The 15,809-nt window shown below is 42.3% G+C and overlaps 1 protein-coding gene and 1 pseudogene across 2 annotated transcripts in view; one reads left to right on the forward strand and one right to left on the reverse strand.

Moving 5' to 3' along the window:
* The window catches only part of LOC139546489 (motile sperm domain-containing protein 2-like), a 30,787-nt gene extending 24,587 nt beyond the window's left edge, over nucleotides 1-6,200 (reverse strand). Inside the window, exons 1-5 of one of the 2 annotated variants that reach the window (XM_071354919.1) lie at nucleotides 5,876-6,200; nucleotides 5,725-5,771; nucleotides 3,811-3,963; nucleotides 2,978-3,064; nucleotides 2,189-2,343 (exon numbers count right to left, since the gene is read on the reverse strand). In XM_071354919.1, the coding sequence (XP_071211020.1) occupies nucleotides 2,189-2,343; nucleotides 2,978-3,064; nucleotides 3,811-3,963; nucleotides 5,725-5,728 (399 nt within the window). In that variant the 5' untranslated portion in view covers nucleotides 5,729-5,771; nucleotides 5,876-6,200. Of the gene's footprint in view, nucleotides 1-2,188; nucleotides 2,344-2,977; nucleotides 3,065-3,810; nucleotides 3,964-5,707; nucleotides 5,772-5,875 lie in introns of both variants that reach the window. The other variant, XM_071354917.1, reaches the window with a different exon arrangement.
* A 2,117-nt stretch (nucleotides 6,201-8,317) lies between these two features.
* On the forward strand, nucleotides 8,318-13,938 carry LOC139547087 (Fanconi anemia group B protein-like; annotated as a pseudogene).
* Nucleotides 13,939-15,809: the final 1,871 nt, after the last annotated feature.

Raw genomic sequence — 15,809 nt, forward strand, 5'->3', positions numbered from 1 at the left:
GCAATGACCCAATTCATAACCATTTAAACTTTGTCACAAAAATGAACAAAGCTGTAGTCAATACTTTCAAACACCTTCCCTCAACTCAATCATATTAAATATATTTCTGGGAAAAACGTGTGATACAAAAGTAGTGTGTGTGCAGTGCCCACTACACCCCATGCAACACCACAACTACTTTACTCTTACGTTGCTCAAATTGGATTATTAACTCTAATCCATTCACAGTATTTGGTCTGGTTGTTTACTTTATGATTGCGTAACCTTGATCTTCATAGAAGGTTGAATAAACTTGCTCTACATACAGTATCAAGCCTTTGCTGAGAACTACAGACAGCTTTGAAACTCAAATGTTTCCTTTTTGTCTGTGCAAAAGTGTTCTCTAAACCAGGGTTTCCCAAACTCGGTCCTGGGTCCCCCTCTGGGTGCAAGTTTTGGTTTTTGCCCGAGCATTACACAGGTGATTCAAATAACCAACTCATCATCAAGCTTTGATTATTTGAATCAGATGTGTAGTGCTAGGGTAAAAAAAATTAAACATGCTCCGGAGGGCAGGACAGAGTGTTGGAAACCTCAAACAAAGACAGAGGTGGGTTTTTATACAATCCCACAAGACTAACAGTATCTAAAACATTTCACAGCCAGTTTAATGGATTACAGCTAACCATGAAATGCCTCCTTCATGAGAATTTACTCAGCAGGGCTCTACGCTGACCTTTTTCACAAGGAGCATGTGTGCGCCTAAGTAGAAAAACGCAGACGCACACAAAGAAATGTAGGAGCACAACAAAAAATGTTTGAGATATTAAAGCTAGAATCCTTAATTTTTCTATGTGCATTGGTGGTCCTAAACTAAAATTCCAGGTCGCACAACATATTTAGGCGCACTTTCAAGTATAATGGTCACACACTTTCAATATTCTAGTCAGACCCTTAGGAAGAAGAGCCTATCAGCCTGGCTACATCCTATGCCCTACAGAGACTCATTGCTATGCACTAGACCAATGTTTCCCAACTCGGTCCTCGAGTACCCCAAACAGTACACAGGTGTGCTTGTCCAGGGTTACAATAAAAATGTGTACTGTTGGGGGCACTTAAGGACCAGGGTTGGGAAACACTGCACTAGATCAATGGTTCCCAACCTTTTTCGTTTACTGTCCCACCTACTGAATGTTGGTCTGCTCAGAGTACCCCTGATTTACCCTCTCATGTGCATTTTACCAGTATTTTACCAGCATTTTACCAATGGTCTCATGAGATTTCTCAAGTACTCCCTGTGGATAGGCCAAGTACTGCCAGGGGTCCTAGTATCCCTTGTTGGGAACCACTGCATTAGACTCACTAAGAAAGATAGAGATAACACTAGCCAGGCCTGTTCCAGCCCACACAGTGCCTATTTCAGCAAACTTCATTAAGACTGCTCCCCAAACTGATCTACTAATACACTAATTTCATATTAGGGTTTCGTGAAGTTATTTATTATCTCTCTGGCTCGTGTGTATATAATTAGGACATTTCTCCAGGAGAGAGTTTGGCCTGTGAAGCGAGCTGGCTGACAGAAAGGAGAGTGCCTGCTGGGAAGCTCCGATGGAGACAAAGTCAGTCTATGAATTAGGCAGTCAGTCGACTTGGAATGACCAAACTAATTTAAAGGTCACTTTCAATGTGTTAAACCATTGAAGAGCATCAATCCCTCCAAGTCCTAGGCTCAAACAGTAAGCAAAATTAGAAAGCTCAACAGGACGTCAATGACACTCATAACCACACACAGACAGACGTAGGCTACTTCTTTTTGAAAATGGGGAAAACATGTTTAATTATGAAGACAGAAATTGACCAATAAAGCCCTCCTTAAATCTATGTAGAGTGGATCAACAGTGACATTGGTAGAAATCAGAGCTATTGACATACTGTAGCCCTGGTTTGATTCTTCAAACACTATCAAATAGCCTAGTGGTTAGAGCGTTGGGCCAGTAACTGAAAGGTTGCTGGATCGAATCCCCGAGCTGACAAAGTAAAAATCTGTCGTTCTGCCCCTGAACAAGGCAGTTAACCCCCTTCCCCCCCAGTAGGCCGTCATGGTAAATAAGAATTTGTTCTTAACTGACTTCACTAGCTAAATAAAGGTTAAATTTACAAATACAAGAAAAGACTACAATGTTAATCAAAAAGGTAAGTGTTCACTTACGATATTGCTAATCCCTGAATCGGCCATGTCGAACACAACAGTCAGTGGCATCCCTGGCTCTCTCTTAGCATAGCGCTCCAGCCAGAAGGCAACATACTTCTTCTTGTCCATGCTGGTCTTTGCATCCTTGGTATGTAGCTTGGCTTTGAACCAGACTGAAAACACATTGCATTCAATAACCTCAACATACAGTACCAGTCAAAAGTTTGGACACACCTACTCATTCAAGGTTTAAAAAAATTATTTAAAAAAACGATTTTCTACATCAGATGACCTGGCCTACACAATCACCCGACCTCAGCCCAATTGAGATGGTCTGGGATGAGTTGGACCGAACAGTGAAGGAAAAGCAGCCAACAAGTGCTCAGCATATGTGGGATCTCCTTCAAGACTGTTGGACAAGCATTCCAAGTGAAGCTGGTTGAGAGAATGCCAAGAGTGTGCAAAGCTGTCATCAAGGCAAAGGGTGGCTACTATGAAGAAACTAAAATATATTTTAATTTGTTTAACACTTTTTTCGTTACTACATGATTCTGTATGTGTTAATTCATAGTTGTGATGTCTTCACTATTATTCTACAATGTAGGAAATAGCAAAAAATAAAAAATAAAACCTGGAATGAGTAGGTGTCCAAACTTTTGACTGGTACTTTATGTGTTAAACATATTACAAAACAATAGCTTACAATTTTTGGTAACCTTTTGTAAGGGGTAATGGTGTCTGTGAGTAATTATTAGAGATAAATAAATTATACATATGGTGCAGTATGAGCATCATTAATCAACATACAGAGCTTGTTGCCTTCCTTGTCGTAGCCGTGGAGGAAGACAGCCCCCGTCTCAAACATCCACTTTGGAATGCTGCTCTCAGTGAGGTCTGAAACAAGACAAAACATTATCAGCCAACAATATAAAACAGCATTCAATAAGAATGTTTTATAACAAAAACAATTATTGGCCAAAATAATTATCATAAAAACCAAAGTATTCCTAACTCCTCGCCACCATACAAGACAGACAAATCTTGTCAACAAGTGACAATAAGGCATTGTCAATATCAGAAGTTAGGCAATTGGAAGAGATAACGTTTGTAAATCTAATTTCTGCATGACACCGATTTAACAAACTGAATGTTGTCTGGCTCGAAAGCCCTGTATTTGTATGAGTAAAATGTAGCAATTTAAAAGTGAAACGTAAGAAAAATAGAGAGGATTGTCTCCATGCGGAACAGATGGAAATATTACCACACAGCACACAATAAGCCTTTATCTGAGAGAAGGTCAAGAATCTATAACACATTGACACACAAAGACAGCTACTGATGAATCATCCCACAGTGTGGTGATACTGATAGGCCCAAATAAAACTGCACTGTATAACTTATATACTAGTTTAGCAGGGAATGAGAATGTGTGCTGTTCCTGTTTTCTACACTCAACCCTAAACAAGGCCAAAGTCACATGTTGTAGGGTACAAATACAGCCACAGGCTTCTCAGATCGTGATGAATCACTTCAAGAGTGATTAATTGATGACCGACACTGACACCTTCTTCATTCTCTGAAAACAAGTGCACCTGCAGTGCAGTTTTACGAGAGGTTAAATATGTGCCCAGACCGCTCACCATTCAAACCAAATTCTTTCCTCCACAAGAAACTGTCGTCAATCATCTTCAGGGCATCGTCCACAGAGTATAGTCGCCATGTCAGGTATGCCTCCACCAGAGCATCATCCTTTTGTAGCCTGTCCACATCTCTGGAGTCATATTTGTCAGATTCTGAGAGGGAGTAAAGTAAAAAACTTACATCACTGACATGAAACTGAATTCCTACTCCAACGTCTGACCTACAACCATAACACCTACAGCACCTATGAGTTTGTTGCTTATAACCTTTTATGACAAGACCCAACCATAGAGTGAAGACAGCACTTAGCCTTCTATACAAAACAAGGCTGCCTTCAGCTACCTCATTTACTAAAATGCTGACATGTATCTACCAATATAAAGATTGTTTAGGAAACAAGTGTTCTTTGAAAGATGGATTGGTCTCTCAACAATGCTTAACAGGGAACTGAAAGGCATACCGACAACGATGAGACAGCCGATAGGGAGGAAGTCAGAGACCTGACCGTGTGGTGCAAGGACAACAACCTCTCCCTCAACGTGATCAAGACAAAGGAGATGATTGTAGACTACAGGAAAAGGAGGACCGAGCACGCCCCCCTTCTCATCGACGGGGCTGTAGTGGAGCAGGTTGAGAGCTTCAAGTTCCCTGACGTCCACATCACCAACAAACTAACATGGTCCAAGCACACCAAGACAGTCGTGAAGAGGGCACGACAAAACCTATTCCTCCTCAGGAGACTGAAAAGATTTGGCACGGGTCCTCAGATTCTCAAAAGGTCTTACAGCTGCACCATCGAGAGCATCCTGACGGGTTGCATCACTGCCTGGTATGGCAACTGCTCGGCCTCCAACCGCAAGGCACTACAGAGGGTAGGGAGTACGGCCCAGTGCCATCCAGGACCTCTATACCTGGCGGTGTCAGAGGAAGGGCCTAAAAATTGTCAAAAACTCCAGCCACCCTAGTCATAGACTGTTCTCTCTGCTACCGTATGGCAAGCGGTACCGGAGCACCACATTTAGGTCCAAGAGGCTCCTAAATAGCTTCTACCCCGAAGCCATAAGATTCCTGAACAGCTAATCAAATGGCTACCCAGACTACTTGCATGGCCCCCCCTCTGGAACACTGCTGCTACTCTCTGGTATTATCTATGCATAGTCACTTTAGTGCCCCAGCACATTAACATTGACTCTGTACCGGTACCCCCTGTATATAGCCCTGCTATTGTTATTTACTGCTGCTCTTTAATTATTTGTTATTCTTATCTCATACTTTTGGGAGGGGGTGTTTGGGGGTATTTTCTTAAAACTGCATTGTTGGTTATGGGCTTGTAAGTAAGCATTTCACTGTGACATGTGACAAATAAAATTTGATTTGATATAGTATGGCTTTAAAATCTACACCTCAGGTAGGCTAGTCAATATAACTGTATTTTCTATTACAAAAACAAGTTTAGATCATAATTATGGTGTTAATACAGACATATGTCATGTCACTGCCAGTAGCCAAACTAATAATGATTAACGTTACTCATCCATTAATTAATATATCAGAACAATCTGTCAGACAACTGACTGGTAAAGTAGCTATGACGATAATTTGTTGCGCTAGCTAAGTAAAATAGCTAGATGGATGGAATGAAATCGAACAACCCATGATATCTGGCTTTTATAAAATACACCATGACAGCGCAACACACAAGGGGTGGAACAGTGGCAAAGGTACCCACAGGACAAACAGAATAATATTAGTCTGAGGAGAGATTAAGTAGCATTAATACAACAAAAATAATTCAAAACACACTCCTTTAATTTACACTCCTTTAGTTTATTGGGGTGTTGTTGTAAAATGATATTTTGCTACCTAACTAACGTTAGCATGTTAGCATGAACTTACCTTGTCCTTGGACGTACTCATTATTGAACTTCTGTCTCGTCTCTTCAATTTTCTTCTCAATGTCCTGTTGTATAAGAGAGATTAGTTAGCCATGTGTAATGAATGCAATACAAATTGCCTAGCAAAATGTACGTATTATTGCAACAAAAAAAATCACTGGTAAGCTACCTGCTCTGGTTCGAACTTCCCAACTTCCGCCATGTTCAAGTGCCTCTGCTGTTCTGGCTAGTGTGGGTACATTGAAGTTGAGGAATAAATCAGTTCTAGCGTATGAAACGGTTGTCCTTGTATTGCCATTTTAGCTCTAGGCTAGATCATCAAAGTGATACCGAAAAAAAAATAAGACATCTCAGGTCCATTCAATCAAATGTAAAGAACATTGCATAGACTATTTAAATATTTATCAACGTAAGCATTGATGAAAACAAAATGTATTGTACAAGAGTCTGTTGCCGGAGACAATACTGGCTAACCCACAATGCAAAGTTTCTTACTTCATTTGCGTTATGTGCTGCCCCGGATACACGGATGAGCGGCCAATACTGAGCAAAAGTAGTTGCATATCGGATTTAAAGCTTTGTATGATACTTATATGAGCGTATAACTTTTATAATATCATATTTATACCTTCATATCAATTTAAACGTATATGAACCATTTTGGATGTAGCCCATCAAAATAACTCAACGTCTTCCACGCGAGCGACATGAATCGAGCGCACCCAGTTTGCTGGCGCGATGTTTTGACTTTTGAGCAGTGATGTTTGATAGATACGTATTCGAGAAACTGTTGCCCAATAACTCTGATAGATAAGTATTCGGCAAACTATTGACCAATAACTCTGTGTAGGTAAGCATAATCTGTTATAATTTGTATAACTAAATCATGTATGCATGTAACGTTAGTTAACGTCAGCAGCTGCGAAGTTCAGCCTGGGTTCACGTGCTACTCTGTACTAGGAAACTCGGAAATGTTCGACTTGCTAAATGCTTGAACTGAATCCCCAAAAAACATTTCCACTGCATTTCAGCCCTGCCACAAAAGGACCAGCTGACATCATGTCAGTGATTCTCTCGTTAACACAGGTGTGACTGTTGACGAGGACAAGGCTAGGGGTCACTCTGTCATGCTGACCTAGTTCGAATAACAGACTGGAAGCTTCAAAAGGAGGGTGGTGCTTGGAATCATTGTTCTTCCTCTGTCAATCCTGGCTCCCTGCAAGGAAACACGTGCCGTCTTCATTGCTTTGCACAAAAAGGGCTTCACAGGCAAGGATATTGCTGCCAGTAAGAATGCACCTAAATCAACCATTTATCGGATCATCAAGAACTTCAAGGAAAGCGGTTCAATTGTTGTGAAGAAGAAGAAAGTCCAGCACGCTCCAGGACCGTCTCCTAAAGTTGATTCAGCTGCGGGATCGGGGCACCACCAGTACAGAGCTTGCTCAGGAATGGCAGCAGGCAGGTGTGAGTTTATCTGCATGCACAGTGAGGTGAAGACTTTTGGAGGATGGCCTGGTGTCGAGAAGGGCAGCAAAGAAGCCACTTCTCTCCAGGAAAAACATCAGGGACAGACTGATATTCTGCAAAAGGTACAGGGATTGGACTGCTGAGGACTGGGGTAAAGTCATTTTCTCTGATGAATCCCCTTTTCGATTGTTTGGGGCATCCGGAAAAAAGCTTGTCCGGAGAAGACAAGGTGAGCACTACCATCAGTCCTGTGTCATGCCAACAGTAAAGCATCCTGAGACCATTCATGTGTGGGGTTGCTTCTCAGCCAAGGGAGTGGGCTCATTCACAATTTTGCCTAAGAACACAGCCATGAATAAAGAATGGTACCAACACATCCTCCGAGAGCAACTTCTCCCAACCATCCAGGAACAGTTTGGTGACGAACAAGGCCTTTTCCAGCATGATGGAGCACCTTTCCATAAGGCAGAAGTGATAACTAAGTGGCTCGGGGAACAAAACATCGATATTTTGGGTCCATGGCCAGGAAACTCCCCAGACCTTAATCACATTGAGAACTTGTGGTCAATCCTCAAGAGGCGGGTGGACAAACAAAAACCCACACATTCTGACAAACTCCAAGCATTGATTATGCAAGAATGGGCTGCCATTAGTCAGGATGTGGCCCAGAAGTTAATTGACAGCATGCCAGGGCGGATTGCAGAGTTATTGAAAAAGAAGGGTCAACACTGCAAATATTGACTCTTTGCATCAATTTCATGTAATTGTCAATAAAAGCCTTTGACACTTATGAAATGCTTGTAATTATACTTCAGTATTCCATAGTAACATCTGACAAAAATATCTAAAGACACTGAAGCAGCAAACTTTGTGAAAATCTATATTTGTGTCATTCTCAAAACTTTTGGCCACGACGGTACAACTTTTACAAGTCGAACATTTCCGAGTTTCCTTGTTCTGACTATCACTTGAACGCGGCAATAATACCACAATGACACAAGACTGTCCCAGCCAACACATGAAACTACTTTCCTTCCGTGGTGATATTCTCACATTTCAATACTAACGCTAAATTCCCAGAGATGGCGAAAGTCGAAGAGGATCAGAACTGGCATTTCAACGGATGACTGCACTTACTCAAATGGGAATGTTGGTAATTTGGCTGTTATCAACAGAAAGAGTTAATCAGATGTTGATATGGTGGCATTCATCTTTGCCCTACATGTGGGAAACAGTGACTTCACCATGCATTTTACTGATAGGTAGGGGGATGTCTTCAAGTACAGGCTTCTCACTTTGAGCAGGTCAAATAGATAAGAGCCACATATGGAGTTTAAACTACCATACCAGATGAAAGATAATGTTAATGTTGTCTTGCAGGGCCCTACTGTAATTTGGAGCCATGAAGGTGTTGTCTTTTACATTGCTCTACAAGCAGGTGAAGTTAGACAAATGCCTATCAAGCTGTCTCTGAACTTTATTGGTGAGGATCCCCTCAACAAAAGGAAAATATTCATACTAGATTCCCAAACACTATCCAAAGAATGCCTGAATGATCAGTTGGACTCTCCAGGGAGGAGCAAATCCCTGGGGTATTTTGTAGAGGAAGGACAAGTATTTAACGGTGCTCTGATCTTACCTAATGCCTATTTTTCCATCACACCGTGTATATTTGTGATCTCAGCTGAGAGGTGAACAGTGTGTCGAAATCAACTGGTGGCAGCGACCAGTAAAAAGCAGTTGATGTATTTGAAAGGTATGCCAGGTTTCCTTTGAAGAACCTCACCACATTCAGATGGTCAACACTGGACGGAATGGATGAATGTTGGTATGCTGCTGGTATGTGACCAGCAGCATACCACCCTGCATACCACTGCTGGCTTGCTTCTGAAGCTAAGCAGGGTTGGTCCTGGTCAGTCCCTGGATGGGAGACCAGATGCTGCTGGAAGTGGTGTTGGAGGGCCAGTAGGAGGCACTCTTTCCTCTGGTCTAAAAAAAAAATATATATCCCAATGCCCCAGGGCAGTGATTGGGGACACTGCCCTTTGTAGGGTGCCGTCTTTCGGATGGGACTTTACACGGGTGTCCTGACTCTCTGAGGTCATTAAAGATCCCATGGCACTTATCGTAAAAGTAGGGGTGTTAACCCCGGTGTCCTGGCTAAATTCCCAATCTGGCCCTCAAACCATCATGGTCACCTAATAATCCCCAGTTTACAATTGGCTCATTCATCCCCCTCCTCTCCCCTGTAACTATTCCCCAGGTCGTTGCTGCAAATGAGAACGTGTTCTCAGTCAACTTACCTGGTAAAATAACGGATAAATAAAATAAAAATGTTTGCCATCTCTTTCAACCATGGACATGTCTGTGCGGTATGGAAAGATACTTTTCAGGTATTAGAATGTTATTTTGTGAGATCATCATGCTCATTGCTTACTGTGTAAAACTGTATAATTCTCATGGCCCTGCTCTGTCTCCCTCATGTTGGTCAGGTGTGAGCTCCCTCCATGTGGATGACGTTGTGGGCTGTGGAACAGATCAGATACAGCTGGTCTTTGGAAGCCAGAGCCCTCCTGTGGGCCCAGTGGATCAATACCTCATCACAGATCTCTGTGGGACAACCTATTCTGAGAGACGCTGTACTATTTTGCTGTTCTTTACCAGTCTTATAACACCCTACTTATAACCCAGTTCTGATGTGTGAAGATTGTTGTATGTTTCAGCATGGACAGGAGAGCAGTGAAGGACGGAACACATCTGACACAGCTCAGGAGAACTACCTCCTAACTGTCAAAATTCTACAGGCCAGACTACAGGTATATTGTTACATTAAAGATAGCAGCATCAAAGCTGTTATTGGTATTTGGGTACTAATGAGGACGTGCCAATTATTAAACGGTTGTAATGTTTGGAGTCTATTGTCCAGATGCAACAATATTCCAGTTTATCCAACATGTTGTTGTTGATACCCCCCCCCCCCGATGTGTTTCTATAGAGTGTCCTGACCTTGCTCCAGGTTCTTCAGAGAGATGTACGGGTGAAGGAGAGGGTTCTACGCCAGTCAGTCCAAGCCCTTACAGAAGAGGTCTCAGGAAGAGAACACATTCTCACCCAGACAGAGCAGGTGATTGTCAATCGCAGAGTCACGCTTATCTTTCTTACATTATCATGATCTTTCTTACCATTCAATATATGCCATTTAGATGTACAGTTGAAGACTCGTTTTTCAACCACTCCACAAATGTCTTGTTAACAACCTATAGCTTTGGCAAGTCGGTTAGGACATCTACTTTGTGCATGACACAAGTCATTTTTCCAACAATTGTTTACAGACAGATTATTTCACTTATAATTCACTGTATCACAATCCCAGTGGGTCAGAAGTTTAGATACCACTAAGTTGACTGTGCCTTTAAACAGCTTGGAAAAGTCCAGAAAATGATGTCATGGCTTTGGAAGCTTCTGATAGCCTAATTGACAGCAAAAGCCCTAGCCTATGTCAGTCTACCATCCCCCATAGTACAAAAGTCGATCTATTCTGTGCAATAAATAAATATTCCAAACATAGTCTGGGACACTTGTGGGGTGCAATAGATCCCAAATTAATACAAACACTAGCATAAAAAAAAAACGTTTTTACCCAATGTGGATGACGCAACAGATCAGAAAGTTTAGCTTAAAATGTTGATAAACTATTAGGCTTTTTCTTCAAGCAGCAATGTGCACATGGCAGTAGGCTATAAGCGTGCATGTTCCATTAGCGGGAAAACACCATTATCAAAAGTGACCACAAATGTGATTATGCTTTTATTATAAAGGTGCATTTTTATGGTGAAAATGATCTTCCCCAAACTTGAAACTCACGCGCGGCTTTTGTATGCCAGTTAGGATCTAAAACCCTTGTAAAGCGGATTAATGTGCTTAATTTTAATAAGTTATTTGGCCACTTTAGTTGTGATACAAAGCTTACCAAAACATATAGGCCTATGGTCTAGGCTACATGAGGTGTGCGACTATGATTCGAAAATGTCGCAAAAAAAAGGCAGTTTCTTATGCTGGGCATCATTCATCATTGTGCCTGCAGCACAAATTCCAAAAAGTTCTGGGACACTGTAAAGTCCATGGAGAATAAGAGCACCTCCTCCCAGCTGCCCACTGCACTGAGGCTAGGAAACACTGTCACCACCGATAAATCCACGATAATTGAGAATTTCAATAAGCATTTTTCTACAGCTGGCCATGCTTTCCACCTGGCCATCCCTACAGCCCTGCACCCCCCACAGCAACTTGCCCAAGCCTCCCCGATTTCTCCTTCACCCAAATCCAGATTGCTGATGTTCTGAAAGAGCTGCAAAGTCTGGACCCCTACAAATCAGCAGGACTAGACAATCTGGACCCTCTCTTTCTAAAATTATCAGACGAAATTGTTGCAACTCCTATTACTAGCCTGTTCAACCTGTCTTTTGTATCGTCTGAGATCCCCAAAGACTGGAAAGCTGCCGCGGTCATCCCCCGCTTCAAAAGGGGGAGACACTCTAGACCCAAACTGCTACAGACCTATATCTATCCTACCCTGCCTTTCTAAGGTCTTCTAAAGCCAAGTTAACAAACAGATCACCAGCCATTTCGAATCCCACAATACCTTTTCCGCTATGCAATCTGGTTTCCGAGCTGGTCATGGGTGCACCTCAGCCACGCTCAAGGTCCTAAACGATATCATAACCTCCAATACTGTGCAGCTGTATTCATAGACCTGGCCAAGGCTTTCGACTCTGTCAATCACCACATTCTTATCAGCAGACTCAACAGCCTTGGCTTCTCAAATGACTGCCTCGCCTGGTTCACCAACTACTTCTCTGATAGAGTTCAGTGTGTCAAATCGGAGGGCCTGTTGTCTGCACCTCTGGCAGTCTCTATGGGGGTGCCACAGGGTTGTCGCTCTTGCTGCTGGTGATTCTCTGATCCACCTCTACACAGACGACACCATTCTGTATACTTCTGGCCCTTCTTTGGAAACCGTTAACAAACCTCCAGACGAGCTTCATTGCCATACAACTCTCCTTCTGTGGCCTCCAACTGCTCTTAAATGCAAGTAAAACTAAATGCATGCTCTTCATCTGATCACTACCAGCACCTGCCTGCCCGTCCAGCATCACTACTCTGGACGATTCTGACTTAGAATATGTGGACATCTACAAATACCTAGGTGTCTGGTTAGACTGTAAACTCTCCTTCCAGACTCACATTAAGCATCTCCAATCCAAAATAAAATCTAGAATCGGCTTCCTATTTCGCAACAAAGCATCCTTCACTCATGCTGCCAAACATACCCTCGTAAAACTGACTATCCTACCAATCCTTGACTTCGGCGATATCATTTACAAAATAGCCTCCAACACTCTACTCAGCAAATTGGATGCAGTCTATCACAGTGCTATCCGTTTTGTCACCAAAGCCCCATATACTACCCATCACTGCGATCTGTATGCTCTCGTTGGCTGGCCCTCGCTTCATATTCGTTGCCAAGCCCACTGGCTCCAGGTCATCTATAAGTCTTTGCTAGGGAAAGCCCCGCCTTATCTCAGCTCACTGGTCACCATAGTAGCACCCACCCGTAGCACGCGCTCCAGCAGCTATATTTCACTGGTCACCCCCAAAGCCAATTCCTACTTTGGCCGCCTTTCCTTACAGTTCTCTGCTGCCAATGACTGGAACTATCTATAAGCACCAGCTGTCAGAGCAGCTCACAGATCACTGCACCTGTACATAGCCCATCAGTAAATAGCCCATTCAACTACCTCATCCCCAAAGTGTTATTTATTTATTTTTGCTCCTTTGCACCCCAGTATCTCTACTTGCACATTCATCTTCTGCATATCTATCACTCCAGTCTCTATCACTCCAGCGTTTAATTGCTAAATTGTAATTATTTTCGCCACTATGACCTATTTATTGACTTATCTCCCTTATCTTTCCTCATTTGCATACACTGTATGTATCCTTTTTTCCCCTATTGTGTTATTGACTGTATGTTCCGTTAATTCCATGTATAACTCGTGTTGTTGTTTGTGTCGCACTGCTTTACTTAATCTTGGTCAGGTCGCAGTTGTAAATGAGAACTTGTTCTCAACTAGCCTACCTGGTTAAATAAAGGTGAAAAAAATAATAATAATAATAACTCACAAGTGATAATATATAATTCACAAGTGATAGGCTAATATTGTCACCCATCAGACTATTCTTGATTTAATCTTGTCTTTACATAAGCTAAATAATATGTGTGAAATTTGTTTTGCTTTAGAATGGACCATTTTCATGCACCTGTCTCGAAACAGGGGCAGCGGGAAAAAATACATGTCATCTATGCACTTAAATAGCGAATGGAGGATGCTTTTCCTGTGGTTCATTTTCAAACAAGCCAGGTAAGCTATACTCTTGTTGTAAAGATAAACAATGTGCTTAATATTAGGAAAGTTGCGAAATAAATATAGTAGGTTTAGTCTATAGAAAGCTGATGGGATCCTCCTCGTTTTAGTAGAGGCCATCGCCCTGTTTTCTCGTGCAAATGCATTGCCTATAGAAATGTTGTACAATATGAGCTCATGAAGTGTTTGATTAGATTTTCGATTACATTCGCATTAATGTCAGAGTGATTAGAGGGACAATAGAGTGCTGAGTACCAGGCAGTTAGCAAGTTTGGTAGGCTAATAATGACCAGCAGCAGCATCAGAGATTGGAAAAGCCTAATTCCCATTACTAAACAGTCACCTGGAATTTGACTGACTTCATGACTTGTGACCACGGGTGTGGCGGTAATACGGTCACCGCAATAGCCCTAATTGAAGGTATAACCTGCATCTTCTCATCTGTTGCCTCATCCTCTGACTTATCAGCCTCATCCCATAGAGAAACAAGTCCTTCCTACTAGAGAGGATCAGAGACTACCATCAACACCAATATGATAACAGTTACTTACAGTTGAAGTCGGAATTTTACATACACCTTAGCCAAATACATTTAACTCAGTTTTTCACAATTCCTAACATTTAATCCTAGTAACAATTCCCTGTCTTAGGTCAGTTAGGATCAACACTTAATTTTAAGAATGTGAAATGTCAGAATAATAGTAGAGAGAATGATTTATTTCAGCTTTTATTTATTTCATCACATTCCCAGTGGGTCAGAAGTTTACATACACTCAATTAGTATTTGGTAGCGTTGCCATTATATTGTTTAACTTGGGTCAAACGTTTCGGGTAGCCTTCCACAAGCTTCCCACAATAAGTTGGGTGAATTTTGGCCCATTCCTCCTGACAGAGCTGGTGTAACTGAGTCTGGTTTGTAGGCCTCTTTGCTCGCACACACTTTTTCAGTTCTGGCCACACATTTTCCATAGGATTAAGGTCAGGGCTTTGTGATGGCCACTCTAATACCTTGACTTTGTTGTCCTTAAGCCATTTTGCCAAAACTTTGGAAGTATGCTTGGGGTCATTGTCCATTTGGAAGACCCATTTGCGACCAAGCTTTAACTTTCTGACTGATGTCTTGAGATGTTGCTTCAATATATCCACATAATTTCCCCCCTCATGATGCCATCTATTTTGTGAAGTGAACCTGCCCCCCCTGCAGCAAAGCACCCCCACAACATGATGCTGTCACCCACGTGCGTCACGGTTGGGATGGTGTTCTTCGGCTTGCAAGTCTCCCCCTTTTTCCTCCAAACATAACGATGGTCATTATGGCCAAACAGTTCTATTTTTGTTTCATCAGACCAAAGGACATTTCTCCAAAAAGTACGATCTTTGTCCCCATGTGCAGTTGCAAACCATAGTCTGGCTTTTTTTATGGCGGTTTTGGAGCAGTGGCTTCTTCCTTGCTGAGCGGCCTTTCAAGTTATGTCGATATAGGACTAATTATACTGTGGATATAGATACTTTGTACCTGTTTCCTCCAGCATCTTCACAAGGTCCTTTGCCGTTGTTCTAGGATTGATTTGCACTTTTCGCACCAAAGTACGTTAATCTCTAGGAGACAGAACACGTCTCCTTCCTGAGCGGTATGACGGCTGCGTGGTCCCATGGTGTTTATACTTGCGTACTATTGTTTGTACAGATGAACGTGGTACCTTCATGCATTTGGAAATTGCTCCCAAGGATGAACCAGACTTGTGGAGGTCTACATTTTTTTCTGAGGTCTTGGCTGATTTCTTTTGATTTCCCCATGACGTCAAGCAAAGAGGCACTGAGTTTGAAGGTAGGCCTTGAAATACATACACAGGTACACCTCCAATTGACTCAAATGATGTTTTTTAGGCCTACTCTTCTTGTTGGCTGACAAAAGTAAATGTGGACAGTTCTTCCAATATCTTCAATATGCACCTCGAAATTGGATAAGGACGCGCGCTGTTGCGTCCCCGATGTGTCTGTCTTCACTTGTAGCCTTTGAGAAAGACCCTATCGCGTGATGGAGAGACATATGAGTGAGAGTCGCTTCGGATTGCGAAGCTCTCAGGGAGAAGGGCACAACGCAGCACTCTGGGCCGCAAAAGGCATGGATTTTTTTAGGGTGCATTACGGCCACAAAGGGAATGCCGCCAGGAAATTTGAGGCATTATCAAGTGCTTGTCAAATTGT

Source organism: Salvelinus alpinus, chromosome 20, assembly GCF_045679555.1.
Source record: "Salvelinus alpinus chromosome 20, SLU_Salpinus.1, whole genome shotgun sequence".
In the NCBI taxonomy this organism is placed as follows: domain Eukaryota; kingdom Metazoa; phylum Chordata; class Actinopteri; order Salmoniformes; family Salmonidae; genus Salvelinus; species Salvelinus alpinus.